We start from the raw sequence: 27,286 nt of genomic DNA, 5'->3' as shown, positions 1-27,286 counted from the left end.
AAGCCTGGGGTGCAGTCAGTGTTTTAGTTTATCTTTGAGATCAGAGTTCTATAGCAGGAGATCTTCCACTCCAACCCATGGAAAGCATATCTTCATGGAGCTGACTATGTGGACAAATGTCATGCTGGGGACGGTGGTAGCTTAGTGGTAATGGCATTGGGTTTAAGGTTGTGAGTTTGATTTTAATTTCCAGCCACACCAAGCTGCCCCTTGTGGACCCCTGAGCTTTGCTCTGAACAAAGGGCCAAATACCATCAATAATAATGGAACAGGTTTGGGTCTCCTAGCTCAATTGAAGGGGAAATTTTATGCTAGCACATCCATGTCCCTTTAAGTTTGTGGTGAAGGTTTATGGAAGAACCACAAATAGCTGGTGTTCCAATACTTTTGTCATTATGGTGTATTTTAAATCATTTATTGAGCCTGGATTCATTGACTGCCCATAGATTTCCTTTTTACCAAAAAGGGTGTGTGTTGTATTTTCTTTTGCATTACGTTGTCATGAATTTTTAACATAGACGGTTAAACAACCGCCCTGAGATTTCCATTACATGCAGGTTAACTTGAGATGTTTTGAAATTCATTAGCCATTGTGACAAGATGCTGGAGTGCTCCTTGCACCTGTGCAGGATCAGTTAATCCATGATGGAAAGCATGAGGATTACATCAGTATTTGTAGTCTATCTGGGCTTAAAGACCCAAGCCTTCAGACACACTTTGGGCTCAGGGTGATCAGTAGTTAAGTAAGCGCACTCCCTCACTCCTTCACCCATTTCATCCTTCTCTCCCCCAGCCTCCAGCTCTTTTCACATCTGCATAATGTAAAATACGGTTTCAGCCAGCAGGCCTTGAGGAGAGATGATGAGGAGAGCCAGAGTGACAGCTAGAGCGATACCGAAAGACAGCGAAGTTTTGGGTGATAACGTGCTACACTCTGTTCAGATGAAATAAATATAAAAAAGGAATGCATCAAAAATGATAGTTGTAATCACATGGTTGCTAAATCTCCCAGAAAAGAGGCTCAAATGTTATTAAAGGATATTAAAAGTTTAGGTACCGAAGTGCCACTACCCATGGTATGTGTTCTGTATTCAATACAATCTTGTGAGTAAGTGTGTGTGTGTGTGTGTGTGTGTGTGTGTGTGTGTGTGTGTGTGTGTGTGTGTGTGGATGTGTGTGGCCATGTGTGTACATGTATAGGCTACTCAGTCCTATTTCGTTCAGTCTTTCGTTGCCGCCCTCCCTTGTGCTTTTTTTTCATTTGCATGTGTGTACGTCGTAGACTCGTATGCACTCCTGGCAGCTGACGTAGCAGCACCAGTGGAAGATGCAATGGCACTTCTCTTTGCGTTTTTCAGTCCGCGTGTTGTGGCCGCGGCCGCAGCAGAGGAGATCGCAGCCCTCGATGCCGTGCGACGACACATTGCAGGCGCGGTCGCGCGTGCCAAACGAGCCCTTCGGGTTCGGCTCGCAGAAGTTGGGCGAGCCTTCATAGTAGACCAGGTCTCTCTCAGTGGGGTGTTTGAAGAAGGCGTATTTGGCCCGCAGGGTCTCCACCCAGCCTCGGGACTCCCGGTGTTTTTCCACGACCATCTCGGACGCGCTGTCATATTTGTCCTTCAGGTAGTCGCCCAGCAAGCGGAAGTCGGGCTGTGCCCACCAGCATGTCTTCACCTCGCAGCTCCCGGACAAGCCGTGGCACTTGCAGCGTAGGTGCATGTTCTCCAGGATGGTCTTAAGCAAAAAGGAGAAATGAGAGCCTGAATAATGGGACTTAGACTGGGTTCAAAATTGTTGATGTACAGGTATTCCTCAACTTACGATGGAGATGCGTTCTGATGACCCTATCGTAACTTGAAAATATCGTAAGTCGAAACATGGCCTAGGCCACAGGAATCTTAATAATTTCACTTAAAGTACATAATTTAGCAAAACATCTACTTACACTACCGTATATACGTAAGTGAAGGGTGGAGCATACGCCACAGTTTGCCTGCTGCTTGAAACTTAAAATATTTTTACAATTTTGTCTTGCAGTTGTCATCATAAGATTAAACAATTTTTTTACTTGGGGACCATCTGTATAAATTATTTTTTTCCTTTTAATGGCAGGAACGTCTTCTTATGGACTTTCTACAGCATGAAATGTAACTTGAAACAGACAAAAATTAAGGTTGTTTGTTTTTTAATAAATAAAAAGGTAAACTGATGTTCTTTAGGAGAAATAAAACACTTATTAACATAATATTCAACTTCCAGGTGGTTAGGAGTACTTTCACGACATCACAATTTCCTATAACAGCAGATCCTCAAGTGTTTATACAAACTGAAGAAAACAAAGGTAGACGCTTTGTTACTGGCATCTCCTCTCTGCATAGCTACTGACTTTAAATAATCTTGAATCCATGCTAACCCTAAAAACTGACCAGGTGTTTTCATAAATTGTAATTACGTCAGAACTGCATACATTATTAATTCTCAACTCAGACATTTTTTTTTTACAGGTCCCTAAGTCTTTAAATGTATGGAATTTTCCAAGACTGAAAAAGTACTGAAACATTCTGAAAAAGTTTTACCAGTCAATTACATTTTTGGATTTTCCAATTTTGGGGCCTTCAAGGGCCCCAAAAGTAGCAGCTTTGCAATACCAGGGCCTAAAACATTAAGCATCTGATTAGTGACCCAGAGCCTTGTCCACTAAACAACCAATTCCCGCTTTTAGTTTGTTATTTTGCAGCAAATCATAGTCCCCAGTTCTATAAAGGGCTAAGTAAGTCATCCCTACATCGAAATTCAAAATAGGCACATGGTGTTCAGGATTGCTTTCATATGCTGATTAAATATAGCTTGTAACTGTAAAGTGTTGGTTTGTGCAGAAAAAGATGCTCCCACATTGGTTGCCTGATCAAGTGCTTAGTGCCAGGCCTTGTTTACAGGTGTTATGCAGCTGCTGAAAACGGAGGCAGGCAGTTGCAGTGCTTAGCTAATTCTCATAAGAAGTCCCGCTCAAGCGAGCATGCCAGTGGCACTTTTCCTTTGTTTTGGTTTGTTTGCTTTAATTCCCTGGCTATATTTAGCTCCCCAGAATTCCCCAGCTGCGGCGGAAGGCAGGTGTTTGCGGCCCCCCGGGGCCCAGCCAAGGCCTCTGACATCATGTCCTGAACTCGTCAGGCCCGGGGCACCTCCCAGGGCCCACTCAGAAACAATGGCGTGTGAGAGGCAGGTGGGGCGGCTGGGGGTCCTGACAAGGCTGCCTGTCTCCATGCCTGCCCCTGTGGTCTCTCGCTGCTCCTGTCGAGCGCAGATCAAAGGGCCGCCGTGTTGTGGTGTGGTCTTGCCAATTGCCCCTCAGCAGCCTCAACGCTAATCGACTCCAGCAGCAAGCTGACGGGCGAAAATCCCGAGCCCTGCCGCTTTCTTTCTCTCCTCCCTCCCACCGCCCTCAAACCACTAACTGCATTTACACCTCTGTCACGGAATTCAGCAGGGATGCGAGACATGCGAGGTATGAAAGGATCAGGGAGGTAATTACCCAGTAATTTCACATATAAATGCTTCTTTTGGGGCTAAAAGGCGCTCCGAAAAGAGATCAGGCAATTCTTGACAGTTGATCTGTCATGCATTTAACACCTTGAGCTGTGGCTGAGTCCCACCCACGAACAATGTAAGAAATGCTTTGTTGGTTGTCTTAGTCACTTAATTCCCTTTTATTTTATTTTATGTCCTCCAGAAGCTCGGATTATTAGCCAGATCTTTTTTTCTTTTCAACCTTCCTTTAGGAATTTTTTAAAATCTTGCTTACAGGTTCATAAGATACACTCGCGTTGAACCTAAACACATGTTTTCAGATACCCTTATCATAGAACTTTGTATGTTGTAAATATTTATTGTTGCTCTCAAAATAAGCCTCCATGCAAATTATATCTGCTCAGTGGTGGTCTTATGGTTGTTCCTTTGCATCGATGGACCTGATGGTAAATGTACCGGTGGTATTTAGATCTTACCATTCGCCCAGCTTCGTTGTTGTGCCGGTTCATGGCGGGCGTGCGTCCGGACGGTTTTCTCTGGCATCTGCAAACTCTCGGGAAACAAGCACCCCGAATTCGGCATCCTCGCTACAGCCACCCCACTTCCAGCCCTCGCCTGGTGGCCCTTTGTGATGGGAATCACAGCCGCACATGGTGGAGGTCCCTTCTGCACAGGATCGCGTCACTGCGAAGGCCACGCCAGCTGAGGCAATTGCATGGACAAATGCAGACTCTCTAGTGGCTAGAAAAATGAACAAGAGACAGAAACAAGGCAAAGAGATTATTCTTTTAACTGCTTAGACAAGGGTACCTTTGAGACTCTTTGAGGAACAGATGCCAATGTGCGATGATTGGTGGGAGCTTTTAAAGTGATCTGAAAAACTCTGTCGTGTCCCGAGGGTCCAGATTTTTCTATTTGCAATCCTACTGAAAGTCTGACATCAGACAATGTCTTAAGGGCACAGATCGTTTTGTGGGATGTGCTACGAAATATCAATGCGCTGGCACATCTTTGACATGACAGTCTCAATTGTTGCACATGTCGTTTGTGCCTAATGCTACCTTGGGTTTCAGTGACACTGTGTCATCTTAAAGGCACTCCAGTTCTTTAGATCAAGCCCCTGAGGGCACGTGGGTGAAATCCAGCGGTGGGTTTATGTGTTTGCTTTGCAAAAGGCATGTGCTGAGAGATAGATTTACTTCTACTTTGAATGCAACAGATTATTAGGTAACTGGACACCTTTGTTTCACAATCGCAGCACACTTACCGAAGCTCTCCTTCTTTAATTCTGGACTCTGTCCCTAAGGGGCCACTGAACCTACCACGCAGGTCTTTTCAACGGTCAAGTGAACGCTCCCTGCTAATCCCTGCTGATCTTTCTCCTGACCACCTTTCCCCACCCATCACACCACTCATTCCTATATGTCCCACATGTACAGACACATGCATACATGTCCTGAGAACATGGAACATTTTTAACACTATGAGATCTCTGGCTTGTCATTTTCTAGACAGACTTAAATGTGGTTTAGCCATGAGGACACTTAGAGCCATACACAAGGCATGTTTCTGCAGACACCTTTTCAGAAGCCCTTTGGGCACTCAAACGTTTTTATCTGTTTTATCCACAGGAAACGTTTTAAGGTGCTTAAGAATGTTTACATGTTTCCTGAATATTTTCTAAATATGCATTTTTTTACAAAACACAGGCAGCTCTTTAGAAATCTTGGATCATTTGGGGGAGTTCAGGAATACTTTTGTTTCCACCGAAGGAACCTTTTCAGAAGCTCACAAAAGTCTTTAGGAAATTGGAATCCTAATCCACATTTCCACCTGGGATCATTCAAGGAATATCTTTTGTTTCTTTTTGATGCACTTAAATTTGAATTATATTTGTTTTTAGTAATATAGTGCTTAGATTAGATACCGGATATCAAATTCCAAAGGAATTCCTTGTTTACTAAACCATCTCTTTTCATTCATTACATTTCATTCATCTTTCTTTGTTGACTAACTACATCATTGCATAAGACTGTTGCGGGAACTACAGTGTTACGTAAGAGAGAAAAGGTGAGAGACGTGATCTCTAATTGGCTAGACAGGAATCATGATTCATCAAAATCAGGCGACTTTCAGATGATGCAATCCATTATGCAGTCACGCAAGGGCTCTGCTATTGTATGCATCCAGCACAGGTGGGTTTTGCATAAATAAAAATAAAGAAACCACATTTGTTAACAGGATATTGGTTGAACCCAGTTCTAATTTACTTTACACGTTTTACTTGCTGTTGCTAGTAAATGTGTGCTGCTCATTTCTCCTTATGCGTGTGTATTTGGGCACACACCTCTCAGGGTGGGAGGCCCGTTTGAGGCCAAGTCGGTTCTGGCAGACCCAGCTGGGTAGACTACAACAGAGCGCTGTGAGCCGATGGCCCCAGGAGCCGTGGCCCCGAGCCAAACGCAGAGCTGCTCTCGCTACCTGCTGAGCCCATGAATCCGCCTTTGTCTCTGTGGTGTCACACTGTATTACCCACACAAAAGGACCCAGCAACCCGCACCCCCACAGCCCAGCTTAGCTCTGCCCAGAGCTAGCCTGGCATTCCCAACAGGACCAACCCCCACCTCCCCCTTCCACCTCGACACATACACATACCAACCACCTTTTCCTTCTCGCCCTTTTAATTCCTTTTCCTTCTCGTCCCGCTTCTTCAATCAACCCCCAAATTAACAAACAGCCATCCCTAATGTTCTCAAACACCACTACCCTCTTAGTATCCTCCCTGTCTTTAGGCCACTCTGACCTCTTCCACAGGCCTCCTTCTGCCCATCATGCACCCCTCCCTACCTCTCTCTCTTTCCATGATGGGGAAGGATGGGAGATTCCCTTTCAGGCCATTTTCATGACACAGTCAAAAGGGCGTGTGAATGGGCTGTTCGTGGGAGCCAGGCTGTAAGAGGCACACTGAGATGGCTCATACCGGCCTTCACGCACAGTAGGGGTTGAGCGGAACCCCCCAGCCCTTTTCTATTGCTTGTAATCTCATTTGGCCTCCCCTCTCTTTTTCCTCTCATTCACTGCGCGCACTCGCTGACCGGCTTCCTTTGGACACATAAGCTAACACACTGCTCCTGATCACAGGGCTGCACCTCTTCACCCTCCAGGACAGGCCACCTCAGCTAGGGGGCTTGCTTGCTATCTCTCAGCGTGGTGCACGCTCCTCCGGCCTGATTTCTTTTTTTTTTTTTTGGAGAATAAGAATTAACGAATGCTTTTTTTGCAATTTGATATTTGTGGGACCAAATATCTGTAGTAGCCAAACAAGCTCTGTAATTAAAGTTAGATCTGAATCAAGGAAGCTGTACAATTACATGCTCGTTACAAAAAAACAAAAAAAACCCAGTAATTTACATTTATGGCATTTGGCAGACACCCTTAAGCAGAACTACAGCAGAGCAGTTGATGGTTAAGGGCCTTGTTCAAGGACCCAGCAGTTGCAGAATGGTTATACTAGGGCTAGGATTTTAACTCTGACGAAGTCTAACATCTTAACCACTGAGCGACCACTTGAATATAAATCTCATCCTTGGTCCCCTTTCAAAGTGTTCAGTGTTGAAATGTGTATATATATTTTTTTACCCTAACGTATATTAATGTATATTCTGACTGAAACTTATTTAAATGCTTAAGAAACAAGACGATTACAAGAGATGTGATTGGTATCAGATCTACTCTGCTGCTACAAATATAGCTAAAAAAATAAATGAACAGCGATTGTTCAGGACTGTTCTGGACACCCACCAAAATTGTGAAAGGGGTGTTTCTAGCCTCTTTGTCACCTAGACGAGATTCATATCGCCACCCCTCCGCCGCATGGCTCCACCCTCCCACCACAATGCTCCTCTTCCACACCATACAAATCATTCGCAAATTTCCATAAAAAAAGGTTAAACACATTTAATAATCATTGCAAAATTACCTGAAATCAGCTATGTAAACATATACAATATATTAAACTTCAGCAGGTAAATATTTTAAAAGGGCAAGTGTGAGGGCAGTGGTGGGGCAGGGGGTGCTCATTGTGCTACTCCCTCCACCCCAGCGGCTGGTAAGCAAACTAGCTGACCGCCTAGTTTGCTTATGATTAGAAACTGACCCAATCTGCCTTTTAAAGCATTTGATAATTGCCATGTTTTAGAGAAAGGACATCCTGATATTCTTCAAAACTAGCTAGGGTTGAGAAACGCTTTTTAAGTGCTCAGTATGACTTTTAATTAGAAACATAGCCTCCTTGGGCAACTTCTTGTTTGGTGTAATTTGGTGCGAGTACATAAAAGAAGTATTGCGAAATGTTTTTGTAAATTGTTATCCGAAGCAAGTAGCATTGAATCTACAATGATAAAGTGGAAATACAAAGCAAGTGCAGGGCTGAGGATCTTGTGCAAGGATCCAGCAATGGCAGCTTGATGGAATTTGAACTCAGTCTTTTGATTGGTAGCCTAAAGCCTTAATCCCCTGGTGTGTGAATGTTTATTTGTTCCCCCAAGCAAATGCCGAGCAAACCTGGCTGATCGTCTGCGATATATGGGTGTATTCGTGCCAGTTTATAAACCTAGAGCCTTTACCTTTGTCCAGCACAGGGCCGAAGATGGCTAGGTTGTCCTTTATGGTGGTGCAGTTCCATCTGCGACCACGAAACTGGTGCTGGCATTCCTGGATGCCCAGTTTGACCCCTTCGGCCACACTGGGCATTATCTCGATGTAGTTCCGGCAGAAGCGCAGCTGCTTGGGCACGAGACCAGGAATTGAGCCGCACAGGATGGGCTGGGAGCCCAGAGATGAGTATTGCTGCCCCAAAGCTAGGGACCTGAGAAAGACACAGGGGGAAAAACATGCATCAGGGTTGGAATCTGTGATGATTTGGTGAAATGGGAAGGTTTTTATGAACTTTGTTTTTGGTTATAAAAGACTATAATGAGTTTTCGGTTGCAATGACGTGTACTCCGTAAAAAAAAAAAAAAAAAAAAAGTTCTTTTATTCTAACCTGAAATTTTCCACCGACCTCAAATTAACTGGCGAATCATCACTGAAGTAAACTTTGATGTCTGAGAACTGAGTCAGCCGTCTGGCTCCTGTCCAGCTTTATTCGCCTACGTGTGTGTTGCAGTTTTGCAGTAGCTGACAGAAGAATCGTAGCGCAATGCTAGTCTAAGCAGTGGGCATCTGCCTAAACACAGCCTCGGTAGCACTGCGCCGATAACAGGCATGCCATAAACCAATTCATTTTAATTGCTTTCTTCTCTTTTTTTCTGCCTGACATAACGCTAAAAAAAGGCTGGAAAAAAACATTGCCTGTGTTTTAACATGCTTGCTCTTATGACAGGCTCAAACACAACTGAACCCTTATTAACGGGGCTGTTGCCTTTGCCAATGGAACGCGTCGGAGATATTTTGACTTATACTTTATTCCTGACGGCGCGCTAAACAAGCGCAGCCTCCGCCTTTCCTTCATAAAGCCATTCACACCTTCTTTCAGAGAATGTCAGCTGTGGGGTTCATAGTCATAAATCCTTTCTGTGCATCCAGAGTGGGAGGTCGTAGCTTAGCGGTTAAAGCATTGGATCTGAAGGACATGATTTCAAATCCTTGCCACACCAAGCTGGGTCCCTGAGCAAGGCCCTTAATCTCATAGCTGCTTAGTTTTATGAATGAGATAAATGTAAGTCAATCTGGATAAGGACGTTTACCGAATGCCATAAATTGTACTGTTTTCATTAACAAATTTCAAGGGAACGTTCTGACCCGGAAGAGACACTCTAAGCAAATCATTACATCCCCGAAACTTTATTACAAAGTCCTGCTAAAGATTTTATAAAAGCACTGAATGCTGAAATCCTGATGCAGTATAACCCATCCTGAGCACTTTCTCCTATTGTCCAGCTTTGTAGCTCTATATTTGTTTCAAATACACATTAAATATCCGATAGCAAACACTTGGGTCCTCATTTAATTTTTCATAATGTGTTGCATGTTGTGTAGCTTTAAGTTTCATTTATATACATGGTTTATGCTCTGATCCTATAAGTATTGAATGCAATACAATTCTCAAAGTTTTTCTTTTCTGATACCAAACCCTGAGTATCAGCTGCTCCTGGGCCTGTTTGTGGTAACAGTGGTGAGATAAAAACTCCTTATGAAGTCATGAGAAAGAAACTTTGAGAGGAACCAGACTCAAAAGGGAACCCATAGTCATCCTCAACACTAAATGTCCATTCATTACAGTTTCATCATTGTTGAAGTTATTCAGTGTAACCGTTTCCTGATGTAAAATGACACATGGATGTAAAAAGAGAATAAATGCTTCTGAACATCGGTACAATTTTTCTACCTTCTTGTTTCTACCTCTGAAGAAACATTTATGCACCTCTAGTGACAGAAACGTACCTCTGTGTCCTGGTATGGTTTTAAATTACATCCTAATATTTTTTCCATAGCATGATTCGTCCTAAACAAATTTATTATCAGGAAGTCATTTTAATCTATTCCAGGACACAAAGGTATTATTTCTATCACTAGGGGTGCACACATGTTCTCTCAGCGGTACAAACTAGCATTTTTATTGAACATTCTTGTACCTTGATTTTTCTATATGAAAAATTTTATTGAATTTCAAGTTAAATAAAGTGATCAATTACTTTTTTTTAAGGCACCCAGTTTTTTTTTTTTGTAAATGTAGATAAATTTATGCAGGTTAACAGTGGAATTTTATTTTTATTTATTAATCTTTTTTTTTTCTTGTATCAAACCAATACGAATAAAAATTCAGAAAATGACAGACTGATTATTCTGGATACTTTGTATCAGTTTACTTAAAGGAGAAAAATTCTTTTTCTAAGATTTAAAGGATTTTCAGGGCCTGAAATGAGGTCTTTCTGTAACATTGTTCAGGGTTCTTCAGGGCATGTCCTTTTATAAAGTTCTTCACTGTTCTTCATGACCTGTATTTCTGTAATGTTCTTCAAGGTCTTTCACAACCTGTCTTTCTATAAAGTTCTTCAGGGTTTTTTAGAGTCTGTCTTTCTGTCATGTTCTTCAGGGTCTTTCATAGATTGTTTTTCAATAATGTTTTTCAGGGATTTTCAGGGCCTGTTTTTCTATAAGGTTCTCCAGGATTCCTCAGGGCTCTGTCCTTTTGTAATGCTCTTCATGGTTCTTCATGGCCTGTATTTCTGTAACATTCTTCAGGGTTCTTCAGGGCCTGTATTTTTGTAATGTTCTTCATGGTTCTTCAGGTCCTGTCTTTCTATATTGTTCTTTAGATTTTTTTTCAGAAAAAGAGAAAATAAATTCTTTATGGCCTGTCTTTCTGTAACATTCTTCAGGGCCTGTCTTTCTGTAACATTCTTCATGGTTCTTCAGAGCCTGTAATTCTGTAATGTTCTTCATGGTTTTTCAGATCCTGTCTTTCTATATTATAATTCAGATTTGTTTCAGAATAAGATAAAAGAAATTCTTCAGGGCCTGTCTTCATGTAACATTCTTCAGGGCCTGTCTTCCTGTAACATTCTTCAGGGCCTGTCTTCCTGTAACATTCTTCAGGGCCTGTCTTCCTGTAACATTCTTCAGGGCCTGTCTTTCTGTAACCTTCTCCAGGATTCTTCAGAGTTTGTTTTATTGTTCTTCACATTTTTTTAGGAAATGTCCTTCAGGGCCTGTTTTTCTGTAACGTTCTCCAGGGCCTGTCTTGCTGTAAGGTATAAATGCAAGACTGCTTTGCTGTGGTGATGAAACAGTCGAATCATCTTCCTGCGCTCTAACTAGTCAAACTTTATTTATCTTCTTTTTGCCCATACTTTGCTTTCACTACCTGCACTTTTCCTACAATGACTGCTATTATTTGTAGTATTTTCCTTTCCGTCTTGCACGCCACTCTGCCTAAAACATGTTTCCCAAATGACTAAATGTAAACTGTCAGTAACTCTTCATTCACCCAAAAGGGACTAAAAGAGATCCTTCAGGCTTCGAAACGTAACCTTTTATTGTGTATTGCAGTGCATTCCGGGATGTCACAAGCACGTTGGACAGTCTCGACTGCACCTCCAGGCTACAAATTGGCTAATTATATAATTCTTGCCTGAAAGGGTGTGGTTTTGGACGTGCTCAGTGAATAAGGAATTATACATTGCATGTAGTTGCACTCTCAAAGCGTTCTTTAGTTTGTCCCTCTGGGGGAACTCATAAAAATTCCTTGTAACAAAGGCTTTTCCTTTTTCATCTTCAATGTGGAGTGTGAAAGCTAGTACTCGTACCCATCCGAACAATCTTTCGGGTTACTGTGTGCAGACAAGCAGGGGACAAATGAATGGAAAAACTGAGTGGACATTTATTTATTTATTTATTTATTTCAAACTAACACCGTTTGGCTTTACTTGGACAGACAAATCACTGCCTTAAATTCCTCAGATTTCTATACCGAGGGGTGTGGTCTCATCTGAGATGACTCCACCCCCATTTCAAGGGCTCAGTAAATGGTTCGATGAGGATTAAAATGATACAAATCCCTCACTATGGCCTTCACCCTCAACACTTCTCCAATAGACCCACGGTTAGAAAATTAGCAAACTACACCTTCCTGACGTAGCAAACGTGAAAAACCGCAGGGAATAGGCTTCTGCCCATTAAATTGTTTGTTTATTTTTATTTTACCACCAATATGCGTTTTTCCATCATCCAATCCAATCCAACTATTAGTGTTTTTTTTCAGAACCTACTTGGATTTCACCTTGAATTTTCTTACACCGCCAAAATCTTGGTGTCAACCATCTTTTGGTCTTAAATGGCAGTAAATGAGACTGCTTATCTAAACTCACATCCAAAGAGATCTTACAAAGGTATGTAAAGTTATTCGGTTCTACACAACAAAAGTGTAAAGGTTCTACACTTGCAACACCTTCAGATATTATAACTGCAATACTGAAAGCACACGAATGTACAGGATTTCTTTGCATGCTCTAAAATAACACACGTAATGATCCAGATGAAAATATGGGTTGGAGTGGAAGATCTTCTTCTATAGAGCTCTATAAACCCTATTTGGGATGAATGTGAATGCTGACTGCACCCAGGCCTCCTCACCTCCTCACCTACATCAGTATCTGACTTCACTAATATTCCTAATGGCTGAATGAAATCTCACAAATCTATCCAAAATCTCTAGAAAAAAAATCCAGTGAAACATCTTCCCAAAAGAGTGGAGGTTATTAAGAGAGTAACTGTAGCCTCAGTGTGGAATGGGATGTTCAAAAAGTAGCACATGGCAGTAATATATTCAGCAATCCACAAACTTTTCCTGTCACACAAGTACATTTTTTTCCACTGACACGCAAATGCAGGAGATATAGCTACACAACCCTGGTATCTGATGGACTCTCGGGATGTCCCGGTGTCCCCGGCGGCCTTGTGGACAATCAGGAGTAAACAAACGCACTGATCAGAGTGTATACCCGCTCCTACGCTCACTTGCTTAGCATGACCTCATGGCCCTGCAGGGTGCAACCCAATCACCAGCTCTGACATCGTCGCCTCGCTCTGACCCACACAAAAGCCCTGAAATCGAAGTAACAGCTCAAAAATCCTCCTCGGAGGCATTCTCGGCCTCCTCCCCTACCGATGCTTTCTCATCTCTCACTTCTCAATGCGTCCATATACGTGTGTGTTTGATGTCACCTGAAATTCGGTGTGTCTCAGCCGCAAACTTTCACTAAGGCAGCCTTTGATACGTGAGACGTTCATCAGCTGCTCAATCTCCACCTCGACACGTCCTCCAGCAGGCCAATCTAATTGTATAGCAGATCTTTTTACCTCTCGGTACGTGTGCAGGGAAAAAAAAAAAAACAGGCTAATTAACTCATACTTTTTGCTAACAATACATCAATAGGATGAACCCCCCTGTTTCTGCACGTTATCTAATTCCTCTGCTTCATTGGATGCCAGGTTTAACGCTAATCCGTAATTATTTTCCTCGAACCATGACTTAAGCCCATATATCTGCCAGATCAGCTCCCGAAGTAGTGTTTACTGGAAGCCGAGATCCTTCCCCTTCGTGTTTGCTACGCGAGTGAGCAAGACACGTAATTACACCGTCTGCTAACTGTCTAACTGTCCATTAATTCTTCACCCATGCACCATGTGCGTGTGATTTTCTCTTCCGAAGAAAATACTACTCATTCAAATATAATCTCATTGCATGAGTAGCATGTGTGTGAATACGCCAGACACTAGGAAACCTGTTCAATCCAAACACACCTATAATCGAGGTTTAAGGGAGGATCTTGAACTCATCAAAAATTGGTATTGCCCTTTTTCTTGTGCTGTATTGTCATGTTTATAGCTGGGAATAATCAATGATAAAGGGTGGCATTTAAGTGGTGGATGAAGTAACCAAACCATGTGGTTGAGTTAAAGTGGAGATTCTGTAAAATATTTAAACTTTTATTCAAATAAATGTATTCGCCTTCAAATGTTCTTACTGTAAGTATCCAAAGTTTTATTTATTATGGCTATAATGTTTCTATTATCATTTTAGTCACACGACTATTTTCTTAATCACCTCAGTTGATGTGTAAAGACTCGAATGTGACTCTCAGCACACTGATCTATTAATAAAATGATATTAAAGACTCAAACACTGATTGATTTCTGTTACAATCATCATGAGCACAAAACCTTCTTTTTAACAACTTTAGTTAAACGAGGTCACGTGTGTTGTGGCGAGTTCGAGTCTGGAGTTTCTTCATCATTTATTCTTCTTTAAATGTTGTACTGCTGCTGAACTGTATGTTGGTGATCAGTAGATACACCGAGTGCTCGACCCTGATTGGTGAATTGTTTGACCAGTTATGTTTTTATCCACAAATAATGGAACGACTGATTTCGCTAAATGTAATCGAGTAGAAAGTAAGATCATTGATTTTGAAATGTAGTGAAATTAAAGTCTTCCCAAATGAAAATACTTCAGTGTTGGCATTAGGAATATGGAAAGAGTCTCCAATGTCAGTGGTGAGGGAAGATAAATAATAAAGAGAAAACAATCTAATGGATGGACCTCAAGATTTCTTCAAACTGCACTCTTGAAAAAAAAAGCCAGCCATGTCATCTGGGGATTAAACCCTGTCAAATCCAGGAACTGGCCACATTCTTGGAAGATGGTTCCAAAAGCAGGACTCTCCCCTATCAATCACAGCTACATCAGCCAATCTAACATGGATGGCTGTGAGCCCATGAGCTCTTTTTTCTGTGTGTGTGTGTGTGTGTTATGGCATGACCTGATGACACACATGCAGCAGATTGAAAGGATGTGGTCAGTTGTCTTCACCCTCCCTGATTGTTAGCAGGTAGCATGTGATAAGGAAGACCTAACTGTAGGATGGAAATTAGTGAAGACTCAATGGAGAAAAGTTTGTGGACACCTGACCATAAGAGTGGTATGTGCTTCTTTTTGAACATCCTATTCCCCATTTAGTCTCCATTTACTGTTATAATAAGCTCCACTTTTCTGGTAAGATGTTGTGGAGTCTCATTCAGCCACAAGTGTGTTTAGGTACTGATGCAGATAAGGTGAGGAGACCTGGAGTACATTCAATGTTCACATTCATCCCAAAGGTGTTCAATAAGTTTTATTGCTCTATAGCAGGAGATCTTTATGGAAATGGCTTTGTGCATGGAGGCATTATCATGCTAGAACAGGTTTGGGTCTTCTAGTTCAAGTTAAGGGAAAATGTCATGCTAGCGCATCTAAAGATCTCTCTACAATTTTGTGCTTCCAGGTTTGTGGTAACAGTTTGAGGAAGAACCATATATGGCTGGAAGATTTACTTGTCCCAATACTTTTGCCCAAATAGTGTGACTATAATTGGGTTTTAAACACATAGTGTTGCACAATTGCTTAGATGTATGAAAAGGATGTGTATGTGTGGTTGTGTGTCGTTAATTATGTTCCTGAAAGCACATGAAAAAGTAGGTTCCATGTAATAAGGTAGCATTTGCAGTAAACAGGTTCACCATGGTTACCTGACGGGTTGTATAAAAACAGTCAAATTTTCTCTCGTCTTATTCGTGCCAACAGAAATCGAACGTTTTCCAATTTTGTGTCAAATCTCGTAAACTCGCTCGGTGCTGGATTTTCTCATTATAGCCGAGCCTGTGGAAATTAGCGCTATATTCGATGCAAAATCTGTGCTATTTGACAAAAATTTTGTCTTTTCTTAGTAATTTCTCCAACACTTCTGAGAGAAATGTCACTATCCCTGACAGATCCGTCTCGTTTTTAACACCACCGCACTTTACATTGTGTGTATATGTATAAAAGGCTTAACAGGTAGGTGCTAGCTAGTAAAATCGTTCGCCTCGGGCAGCAGGCTGGTTTACGATCGATCGGCGTCCATTCTTACCGTCGCTTAGCAACTGACAATATTAAGCGCTTGAGTTTTTTTGCACAGCAATATTATATACACTATTAACCGCACTGCTGTGGAATTCTTAAATCTGATTGGTTGATGGAATTTCTATAGCAGTAGCTCGATGCTGGCCAGGCAAGTGTTGATTTTTTTTTTTATGTATTATTTGCGCTACACTTTTATTAATTAGAAAGTGACCAATAATTTGTGCATGATATTTTATATGTAGATCGATTGCTAGTAGATTCTCTCGACACCACTGCTGCTACATGAATACAGATTAACATGGCAGAGGTAGAGCTGCATCCTCCTGGAGATAGAACTTGAAAAGAATGGCTTTTATTTAATCTTCTTTTCTTCTTTTTTTTTGCACAATCTGTTTGCGTTAAAAGTCGTTATCTGTTCTATATTGAATTGCAGAGCTTCATATTTTTTCCCAATGAATTTAATCGAAATCGGAGTCGCACTGCATCATAATGGGGTGAATCGTATCACACCACATCTTGTCGTTGGCTATGCATCGAGACACAAAACGCATGGATGATGACAAGTTCCATGTTCACAACTTTTCTCACAACAACAGTAGATCATATACCATCTCTTATTGTTAAGTCTTCTGTAGAGAACAAGGCTAATCAAAGTGCCGCGCTGATTAGCACATTAGTTCATTTGTGTTAGCTTTAGAAACGTTTTTTGCTGCTAGCTTATAAAAAAAAGCAGATAGCATACTGGATATGAGTTTTTTTTTTTTTTTTTGGTGGGCACTGAGAGAAACTCCCGAGTGGAACAGGTGCATGTCTGAGCAGGTCAGAGGGCCACCTATAGCCCTCAGGCTATTCCTTCCTCCATCCCTCCCTCCCTCCTTTCTTCCCTTCCTCTCTCATTTTCAGTCTCCTCTCTCTCTCTCTCTCTCTCTCTCTCTCTCTCATTTACCCTGTCTTGGACATGTCTGGCGCTGGTGGGTGGGCCGAATCCCAGCACTTCCAAGAGAGGAAAAAAACAATAATGACGCATTCACACGGGCTACTGCAAACCACAGAAACGAGACGTATGAAGAGAGGGGATTCCTCTGTACACAAACACTGTGTCCAAACTAAACACTCTGCTCAGGGTTACAAGAAGTTCTGGCTCTCAATGAGGCACCTGTACGCTGTAGTGTATTACACAATGCTTTTTTTCTGTTTTAAAGTAAACGCAGTGGTTATGGACGTATCAACGCCAGTCCTTTGAGAAGTCTAACGGCAGGGCATTGATTGGATTTTGCTAGCTTTTATGTTTTATTGGAAGGGTGAGTAAACCTGCATTTAGACGGATGTTCTGTAACCACTAGTTCAACGGTAAAAGACCTGGGTGTTATTTTAGACAGCGACTTGTCTTTCAAAAATCACATCAATCAGGTTACAAAAACAGCCTTCTTTCACCTTAGAAATATTTCTAAGCTAAGAAATATGTTGTCTATATCCGATGCAGAGAAGCTCGTCCATGCGTTTATGACCTCCAGAATAGACTACTGTAATGCGCTACTAGGTGGATGTCCTGCTTCATTAATAAACAAGCTTCAGTTAGTCAGAATGCAGCAGCCAGAGTTCTTACAAGGTCAAAAAATATGATCACATAACCCCGATCTTATCGTCCCTACATTGGCTTCCTGTTAAGTTTGAATAGACTACAAACTATTACTTCTCACTTATAAAGCACTAAATGGTTTGGCTCCCGTGTATCTATCCAGTCTTTTAACACGCTACAATCCGCCACGCTCCCTGAGATCTCAAAACTCTGGGCTTCTAGTAGTTCCTAGAATAGCAAAGTCCACTAAAGGTGGTAGAGCATTTTCACATTTAGCTCTAAACTCTGGAATAGTCTTCCTGACGGTGTTCGGGGCTCAGACACACTCACCCAATTTAAGTGTAGATTAAAAACGTATCTTTTTAGCAAAGCCTACACATAACACACATCACATCATAACCTTGTGCTCCAGAACATCTGATCACATGCACATTATCAACTTGTGCTGTTAATATCATGAACAGCAGCTACGCTAATTCCTCTCCACTGCTTCTCTTTCTCTCCCCATCCCGAGGCATCCTGAGGTTGCTCCAGCTCAGTCACCTCCCACCTCGTGATGATTACGGACCTTTAAAGTAGATGCGAACTCACAAACATCCTGAACCATCTAGAGGCGTACCAGTGCCATTTGGATCCGCTACATGTGTGGAGTTTTGACATTGGACCTCCTGGAGTGTTTAAAGGCTCTGGCATGGAGAAGCTGATGCTGGATCTGTGGTGATCACAAATGCTGAGCTTATAAAACTCGGAGCTACTAACCATATAGACTGTTTAAGACTGCAGAAAGAACATTACTTATAATCTTATACTCCAGTAATCATGTTAGTTCCCACTCTCCAGTGTTCTGTATTGTTGAAAGATTTATGATCAAACTCTTGATGTCACCCAGATGAGGATGGGTTCCCCTTTTGAGTCTGGTTCCTCTCAAGGTTTCTTCCTCATAACATCTAAGGAGTTTTCCTTGCCACAGTCGCCACGGCTTGCTCATCAGGGACAAATGCACACCATTCACCATCACTGTTGATTTGTGTAAAGCTGCTTTGAGACAATGTCTGTTGTGAAAAGCGCTATACAAATAAACTTGACTTGACTTGACTTGACTTGAGTCTCGTGGCAAAACACGTGCGACAGATTGAAAGGATAGGATCAGTCTTCAGTCCCTGACTGTTTCTTAGTTTCTCCATGGATTTTGCTAACGATGGAGCGAAACATCGTGGTGTTCATTACTATATTAAAAAGCAAAAACGGAATGTTTCTGTGAGGAGAGACGAGGGAAACGTCTCGATGTCTGCAAACGTCTTCAGAAAAACTTCCGGATGATGAAAAACAAGAAGCTGGCATGGAAAACGCTTAGCAAATGAAACAAATTCACCAAAGTTGTGCATTTAGGTGTCCATCCATGTATTGGATCCATCCATCCACATGTCTCATCAATTTATATTTCAAATTTGATGAAGATATCAAGATTCCTGCGAACAAAAATGTCCTTTTCTCCCTCCTCCTGTTTGAGGAACACACCTATTACACTGCTATTGCCATTCATACAGACTGCATTCATATTGATATCTGGCCATTCAGAGGTCTTGGGCAGCTTTGGTGGTGCTGGGATTTGAACTCACAACCTTCTGGTCAAACAAACAAAGAAAACTATCAAAATTGAATCATTGCCCTGGCCATAGACCTTGAGATTGTTCATCCAGGACCACTCTATGGTTTATAGATCACTGGTGGCACAAAGTTGAAGGCAAACAAGTGTATTTGGAGGCCTTTTGATGCGGTAGGATACAATTTTCCCTTTCGAACGAGGAGACCCAAACCTGTTCCAGCATGACATTTGTACACAAAGCCAGCTCCATGAACATATACATTCCATGGGTTGAAGTGAAAAATCTCCTGCTATAAAGCTCCAACCCTCAACCCTATTGAACATGAATGAATGTGAACACTGACTCCAGGTCTCCTCACCCCACCTACATCAGGCACCTGACATTACTAACAATCATGTATCTAAATGCGCTCCAATCTCCACAAAATCTAGCAGAACATCTTCCCAGAAGAATCGAAGGTATGTTAACAGAAAATGGAGATTAATTGTGGAAGAACATACCAATCTTATGGTCAGGTGTCTACAAAAAAACATTTGTGTAAGTGAAAAATAAATATATAATATATTTGTCTTGTTAAAACACACTTCCTTGATATCTTCTGTCTACATTGTGGTCCTTTGACACTTTTTGTTAACATAACCCAATGATCAGCGTTAGGGTCAGTTGGTTAAAACTGATGCTCGTTTTGCCGTGTCCTGTCATTACCCTTACACAAAGGCTTGTGTGTGTGTGTGTAAGAGTGAGAGAGCTATTTAACTCTTTGTGTCAGGGGAATTCTGAAGCCCTTTGAACTTGTGGATTTGTGACATTTGACCTGAGCAGCCCTTGAAAAGGATGCCTTGTTAAAGTAGTGCTTAAGTTCATTACAAGGCCATAGATTGGGCCTGAGCCTGGAGGCAGTGTGCAGGTCAGAGAACAGTCACTACTCACCTCTGGCTGGCTGTCTCTCTCTATCTCTCTTTCTCTCTCTCTCTCTGTCCCTCTGTCTATCTCTCTCACTCATCCCTGCAAGCTAACACACGCCGAAACACACCGTCCACGTACAAATGTTCAGATCTGCTACACTGGAGGTACAGTGTGTAATTCGTACGCCTGCTGTGTTTCTCCTGTCCTGTAGTGGGAAATGTATTTCCATGGATTTAAAGAGCGATGGAGCGACACATCGTTGTGTTCATTACCACAAAAAAAGAAAGGACAGTGGAGGGATGAAAACCTCCTCAGAATATCTCCTGCACGACAAATACTGTGAAAGCATTTACAAATCGCAAACAACAGAAAGCCGGCATGAAAAAAACACAGCTATGTAATCACCCATGTGTTTAATCCATTTGTCCATCCATCCATCCATCTATCCATCCATCCATCCATCCATCCATCCATCCATCCATCCATCCATCCATCCTTCCATCCATTCCATCTATCTATCTATCTATCTATCTATCTATCTATCTATCTATCTATCTATCTATCTATCTATCTATCTATCTGTCTATCTGTCTGTCTGTCTGTCTGTCTGTCTGTCTGTCTGTCTGTCTGTCTGTCTGTCTGTTCCAATCTAGAAGTATTGGCTATCTATCTATCTATCTATCTATCGATCGATCTATCTATCTATCTATCTATCTATCTATCTATCTATCTATCTATCTATCTATCTATCTATCTATCTATCTATCTATCTATCGATCGATCGATCGATCGATCGATCGATCGATCGATCGATCGATCGTCCCTGACTGTAGATGTGTTCTGATGACATGTCCTATCCTACTGTTAGTGTACTGTTAGCTTTAAAGCACCAAAAACACAGGAAACATTAAGTGCTCTAACACCCGGAAACTGAACCTCTGTCAACCGCTGTTGAGAGTAAGGCATCTCACAAGGCGAGAGACACGTACATCCCGGCATCGTACAAACGTATCGTACAAAAATTCAAATGTAGCACGAAAATAAAAATCGTTTTGCTAACGTTATCTTAAAATAGAAAAAACGTAAGTCGAACCATCGTGTATATATATATATATATATATATATATATATATATATATATATATATATATATATATATATATATGCTGTAAAATGGAAAAAACTACTAAATTGCCTGTGTGATCGCACTTTAAGTACAGCGCAACACTGAAACTATAAGAAATGTACAGAATGAGATTAGAACAGAATATACACTTTACATCTCTCAGATATTGTTCAATATTTAAATCGCTGCCACCCAGATGCTCCTAAACCCGATCACGGATCATGAAAAGTGAAACCTGGTCTAAACCTGTACATTTTATTTAAATTAAATATTTTCACTTTATATATTAAAAGCTATTTTAACGATTTTTCTCTACCTCAAATCTAGATCAATTTTAATAAGTAAAAATAATTCCACTTTCCAATAAATTTGCGATTTCTCTACTTTCTAGGAATCGCTATCCATTTTTCATCTTTTCCCTCCATCTTTTTTTTTACCCAGCAGTACATTACATTTTTTAATATGTTTTTCAGCAAAACCATTGTCATATCTTGGAGCTCGAGTCTGATGTTGATGTTTGGAGACGTCGGGAGACGAGAGGTTAAAACAGAAGGCTGCATATTTGTGCAATAACGCAGCTTTGAGATTGTTCAAAGTGTGGAGAGAAAAGATGTTAGCCTTAGGCTCCACGACCGAGAGGAGAGGATAGGAGGCCCAGAGAGAGAGAGAGGGAGAAGAGGGAGACGAGAAAGAGAGGAAAGAGATGAGAGGGATTAGAGAGAGAAGCAGCCTGTCACAATCCATTTCTCTCTCTCTTTCTCTCTCTCTCCCTCTCTCTCTCTTTCTCGTGCTGTGCATTTCTCCTAAGGCGCTGTTTGAAGCTTCATGGAAAGTAGGCTGGTGTGTTGTTAGCATGGGTGAAGGTGGAGGGGGTGTTGTTCTGTCTCTACTTGCACTGGTCGGCACTCCCCGTGCACACGGTCCTGCGAAAAATAATCAGTTCATACTAATTCTAAAATTAATTCCTCCTTTTTTGCTTCCTTTTTCTTTGATTATTGCGGCTCCTTTTTAATGAAGGATCACGCCTACTCTCTGCCATCCAAGATGGCCTCCAGTGTTAAAAGGCATGCATCTCTGTAATTTATTCCACCAGCGTGTACACATTTTACCTGTGGCTACGTATTATTATTATTATTATTATTATTATTATTATTATTATTATTATTTCATGTGTTTGTGTGTGTGTGTGTGTGTGTGTGTGTGTGTGTGTGTGTGTGTGTGTGTGTGTGTGTGTGTTTTGGAGGGGTGGCGGCTTTAGCAATTACCCCGTCACTGATAACAAACCATTCTTCAAATTCATAAAGTGAAGGAATGAGTGATAACAGAAGACTGCAGTTGGCTCCCGCTTGGTCGCGGTTCCTTCTGGAACCTCAGATGCCGATCCGGACCGAGAAACCAGACCTTGGTGTGTGTGTGTGTGTGTGTGTGTGTGTGTGTGTGTGTGTGTGTGTGTCTCACCACCACTTCTTTTTTTTTTTTTTATTCGCTTTCCAAGTGCTCAGGGCTGATCAGATAAAAAATGACAGAACTCTTGAAAAATGTTTGAACCTGTTTTCTCTGCCTTCCTGCTAAATCCCCTCCTTCCCTTCTTTCCCTCCTTCCATCCCTCCCTCCCTCCTTTTAGCGGAGACTCAAAGCCAGCTCCTGGGACGGGGATCCCCTCCAGTCAAAACACTGAGCTGCTGCCTGCCTTCCTGCGCTGCGCTGCAAACTCCAGAACGTGTCAGCAACCTGGTGCACTTACACAATAACTACACACACACACACACACACACACACACACACACACGCATACTTACACTGTTGGTGCTGATTTTAATTGGGATGGACTTTGCTGAAACAGACAGGGGGACAAGGACAATGCCAGACATCTCATCCTGCCCATGTGCCTGTTAATTTCCTGCTAATATACATAAAGACATTATCAGGAAATCTTCCCTATCCTTCAGTCTGTCTTTCAGTCTGTCCTTCAGTCTGTCCTTCAGTCTGTCTTTCAGTCTGTCCTTCAGTCTGTCTTTCAGTCTGTCCTTCAGTCTGTCTTTCAGTCTGTCTTTCAGTCTGTCCTTCAGTCTGTCTTTCAGTCTGTCTTTCAGTCTGTCCTTCAGTCTGTCTTTCAGTCTGTCCTTCAGTCTGTCTTTTAGTCTGTCCTTCAGTCTGTCTTTTAATCTTATCTGCAGTCTGTCCTACAGTCTGTCCTTTGGTCTGTCCTTTAATCTGTCCTTTATTTTGTCCTTCAGTCCATCCTTTAGTCTGGTTTTGGGTCATGTTTTAGTCTGTAATTCAGTCTGTCCTTCAGTCTGTCTTTTGGTCTGTCTTTTAGTCTGTCCTTTATTTTATCCTTTAGTCTTTCTTTTGGTCTGTCCTTAAGTCTGTCCTTCTTTTTATCTTTTATTTTGTCCTTACATTCTGTACATTTTGTATTTCAGTCAGTTCTTCCATTAATCCTTCTGTCTGTCCTTTACATTTCTTTGATTCAGAAATCTTAAAACTGATTCTGATTTTGAGAATTTGAAGTGATTTTGATCCTGAGAACAACATGACTTTGATCACTATAAAGACCTTAAAAAAAAAAATCATATAGGACAAAAATGGTGGTCAAAATTAGACCTTATTAACAGTGAATATCAGGATGTGTTTACTCAGAAATATTTCACTGCTTATAATAATCTGATAATAATTAACAGTGATGTGAGAGCTCAGGGGTGAAGATATTCTGATCAGAAGGTTCTGAGTTCAAATCCCAACATCGCCATGCTGTCGCTAGAGGGCCCTTGAGGAAGGCCCTTAACCCTCAGGTGTATGAATTATAATAATAAAAATAATAGGCCAATCAGAACCCAGCATGGGTAGCATGGTGTATTGTAGCATGGCTTCGGCTAAAAGTAAACATCAAGTCACAACTGCTTCACACACACGCACACACACACACACACACACACACACACACACACACACACACACACACACACACACAGAGGAACAAACATGTTCATTAGCCTGAATCTCCTCCTTCATCTTCTTTCCATCTGGAGGTTTGCAGGTCCATCAATTTCTCTCTCTATCATTTTCTTGTCTTAGCCTTTTTCTCTCACACACACACACACACACACACACACACACACACACACACACACACACACACACACACATATACACACTCACGTATGTCCACTTCTGTCTCATTTACTTACTCTGTGTGTGTGTGTGTGTGTGTGTGTGTGTGTGTGTGTGTGTGTGAGATGACCTGAACAGATAACCTGTGAGCTCTGGATGATGCACTGGGTGCAGGTGTAGCCTCTGAGTCATCAGTGTCCTGAATGAAGGTCTGTAGCACTGCGCTCGTCTCGCTCTCATTTTCCTTGTGAGGGTTTTATATGTGTGTGTGAGGTTATTACACACACACACACACACACACACACACACACACACACACACACACACACACACACACACACACACGTCCAGCATATCTGTCCATCCGTCTGTCACACGAGTTCGTGCTCGACTCATTACACAGCATTTCAGGTTGCAGTTTTAGTGGTGGAGTGTCTAGATTATATATATATATATATATATATATATATATATATATATATATATATATATATATATATATATATATATATATTGTAATAAAACTCAATCAGTGTTTTGAGTCATTAATATCATTTTATTAATAGATCAGTGTGCTGAGAGTCACATTCAAGTCTTTTCACATAAACTGAGGTGATTAAGTAGAGAGTCGTGTGATAAAAATGATAATAGGAACATTAGAGTTATAATAAATCATAGCACTTTGGAAGTGAAAGTTTATTGGGACTTTTACTGGAGTCACATTTTATTGAGTTTATCTCTACCTTTACTACTACATGGTTTGTGTACATCGTCTACCACTGATATATATATATATATATATATATATATATATATATATATAATTTACATTTTCAGCATTTGGCAGACACCTTGATCCCTTACAGTGATCTTACTCATACAGCTGAGCAGTTCAGGGTTAAGGGCCTTGCTCAAGGGCCCAGTGGCGGCTTCGTGGTGGTGGGATTTGAACCCATGACTGATCTGAAGTCCAACATCTTAACTACTGAGTTACCATGTTCTCAAATCAAAGCTAGGATTTTACGAAAAAGTTATTTTTTGTTTTTGAGGAAAATTATTCATTTGTAAGCATAATAATAATAATTAATAATAACTTATACATGATATACATTTATATAAAAAAAAACTTTAGTGAAAATCCTGTAGTGACAGATGATATGATTTATTTGTGAGCAGAAGGATTCTTTTTTGAGGACAAAGAATTGATGAATAATTTGATCATGAATCGTTATCATTACATTGTGAAGTTTAACAAATTGCTTCTTTCTAGAACTGAGTCACAATGAAGACCTGCTTTTCGAGGGAAGGATTCTGTTGTGTTCTCTCCGAAGGGACAAACCGGAGAACTTTTTCAGGTTCTAGATTTACATCTGAGTATCTGTTTCTTTATTCCGATTTAGTGTCAATTCCAGCTAAAATTTTTAATTAAAGTCACAGAAATCGCTTCTGAGTCGCAACTTTTTTGAGCAAATATTTGTTTGATGGAGAATCTAAAGCTGAGGTTTGATGGAAGAATGTTTGAGCGTCTCGCCCCAGAAAAAGCGTGTGGAAAGTGAAGCTGATAGGAGCCGATATTAATCTGGAGCTGCCGTGTCTTGATCCGAGCAGAAAGCTAAGTAGATAAGTCGCTCTCTTCCTGTGTGTGCAGTGTGAGAGGGTTTTCCTGCCGTGCTTTTCAGCTTCACTGTATGAGCACTGAGCTACTCACCCCAATAAGCCCCCAATTCTCCCCCCACCACTCCACCTCCTTCTCCTCATTCTTCTCCTCCCCACCCGTTATTGATATTGAACCTATAAGTCTGGGGGAATAACCTTCTTTTCTTCCAAGCCGGTGTGTTTGCATTCAGCTCTGCTCTCTTAAGTGGCTGGGCGGATGCCTGGACATCCTTGATCCTTTTCACACCGAATTGCAAACGGAGGATTTTCCCGCACTAAGTATCTTTAAAGTGCTCCTAGTGGCCGTCATACAGGGGGTGTCGGCCCAAATAATGACATTCCTGAAACCCAGAGATGGCTCCTAAAGTCCTATTGAAGGCGAGGCGACAGGAGCAGGTCAGGATCCCTGCCGACTCCTCAGGCCTCGGCTCATCTCGTTCATTTAAAAAAAAAAAAAAAAAAGGAAAACAAATCTATGATTTTTCTTTCTTTTTTTAAAAAAAAGCCTTAATGCTGTTAGTTTTTTTTTTTATTATTAAATACCAAAATTTTTGTCATTCATTACTGAAGTGACATTTTACTTCAGGGAATTTGTGCTTAAAAATGTTTGACCAATTACTACATTTTGGAATTTCTTAGAATGACATTTTTATTCCTCACAATCCCACACATTTACCACAAATCAAATTTGCTTAATTCTTTTTTGGTTTACCACATTTTTATATGTTTGTTAAGGTATTTCATGAACTCTAGTGAAAGCATCAAATTTATACTAATGTGCATAAGCAGGTCTCTGAACTAATAGATTTTTAATATAACATTTTCCATATAAAAAATGTTTTTTTGAATAGAAACACAGAAGGTTATATTTACAAAAGAAAGAAAACATTTAACATCTATCTATCTATCTATCTATCTATCTATCTATCTATCTATCTATCTATCTATCTGTCTGTCTGTCTGTCTGTCTGTCTGTCTGTCTGTCTGTCTGTCTGTCTGTCTGTCTGTCTGTCTGTCTGTCTGTCTGCCTGCCTCTATGTATAAGCCTCTGCTCTGAGAGAAATTCACAAACCTTATATACTGATATACTAATAATACTGGAGAGACTCATCTGAAGCTCGTCTGAGGCTCGTCTGAGGCTCGTCTGAAGCCCGGTGAGAGAAATCACTCATCAGCCATAATACCAACGCAAACAAATATAAAGCAGAGGAAACCGGCAAACCCTCGATGGCTTTCTCCTCGAACTCCAAGCTTCTGGATCGGTTTAAAAAAATCTGTGTTTTGGTATGGATTAAGAGTTTACCTAAATGAAACAGTGAGATCAATCG

General features: G+C 41.2%; 1 protein-coding gene across 1 annotated transcript in view; it reads right to left on the bottom strand.

Annotated features, from left to right (window-relative positions):
- Positions 1–27,286, bottom strand: part of wnt3 (wingless-type MMTV integration site family, member 3) — a 31,475-nt gene continuing 4,189 nt past the window's right edge. Inside the window, 4 exon segments of the mRNA XM_046853427.1 lie at positions 1–1,734; positions 4,005–4,057; positions 4,060–4,269; positions 8,154–8,395. Of these exon segments, the coding sequence (XP_046709383.1) occupies positions 1,258–1,734; positions 4,005–4,057; positions 4,060–4,269; positions 8,154–8,395 (982 nt within the window). The 3' untranslated portion in view covers positions 1–1,257.

This window comes from Silurus meridionalis, chromosome 7 (assembly GCF_014805685.1).
Source record: "Silurus meridionalis isolate SWU-2019-XX chromosome 7, ASM1480568v1, whole genome shotgun sequence".
In the NCBI taxonomy this organism is placed as follows: domain Eukaryota; kingdom Metazoa; phylum Chordata; class Actinopteri; order Siluriformes; family Siluridae; genus Silurus; species Silurus meridionalis.
The sequence above is the reverse complement of the archived record's forward strand: the minus strand, read 5'-3'. Positions and strand labels throughout refer to the sequence as shown.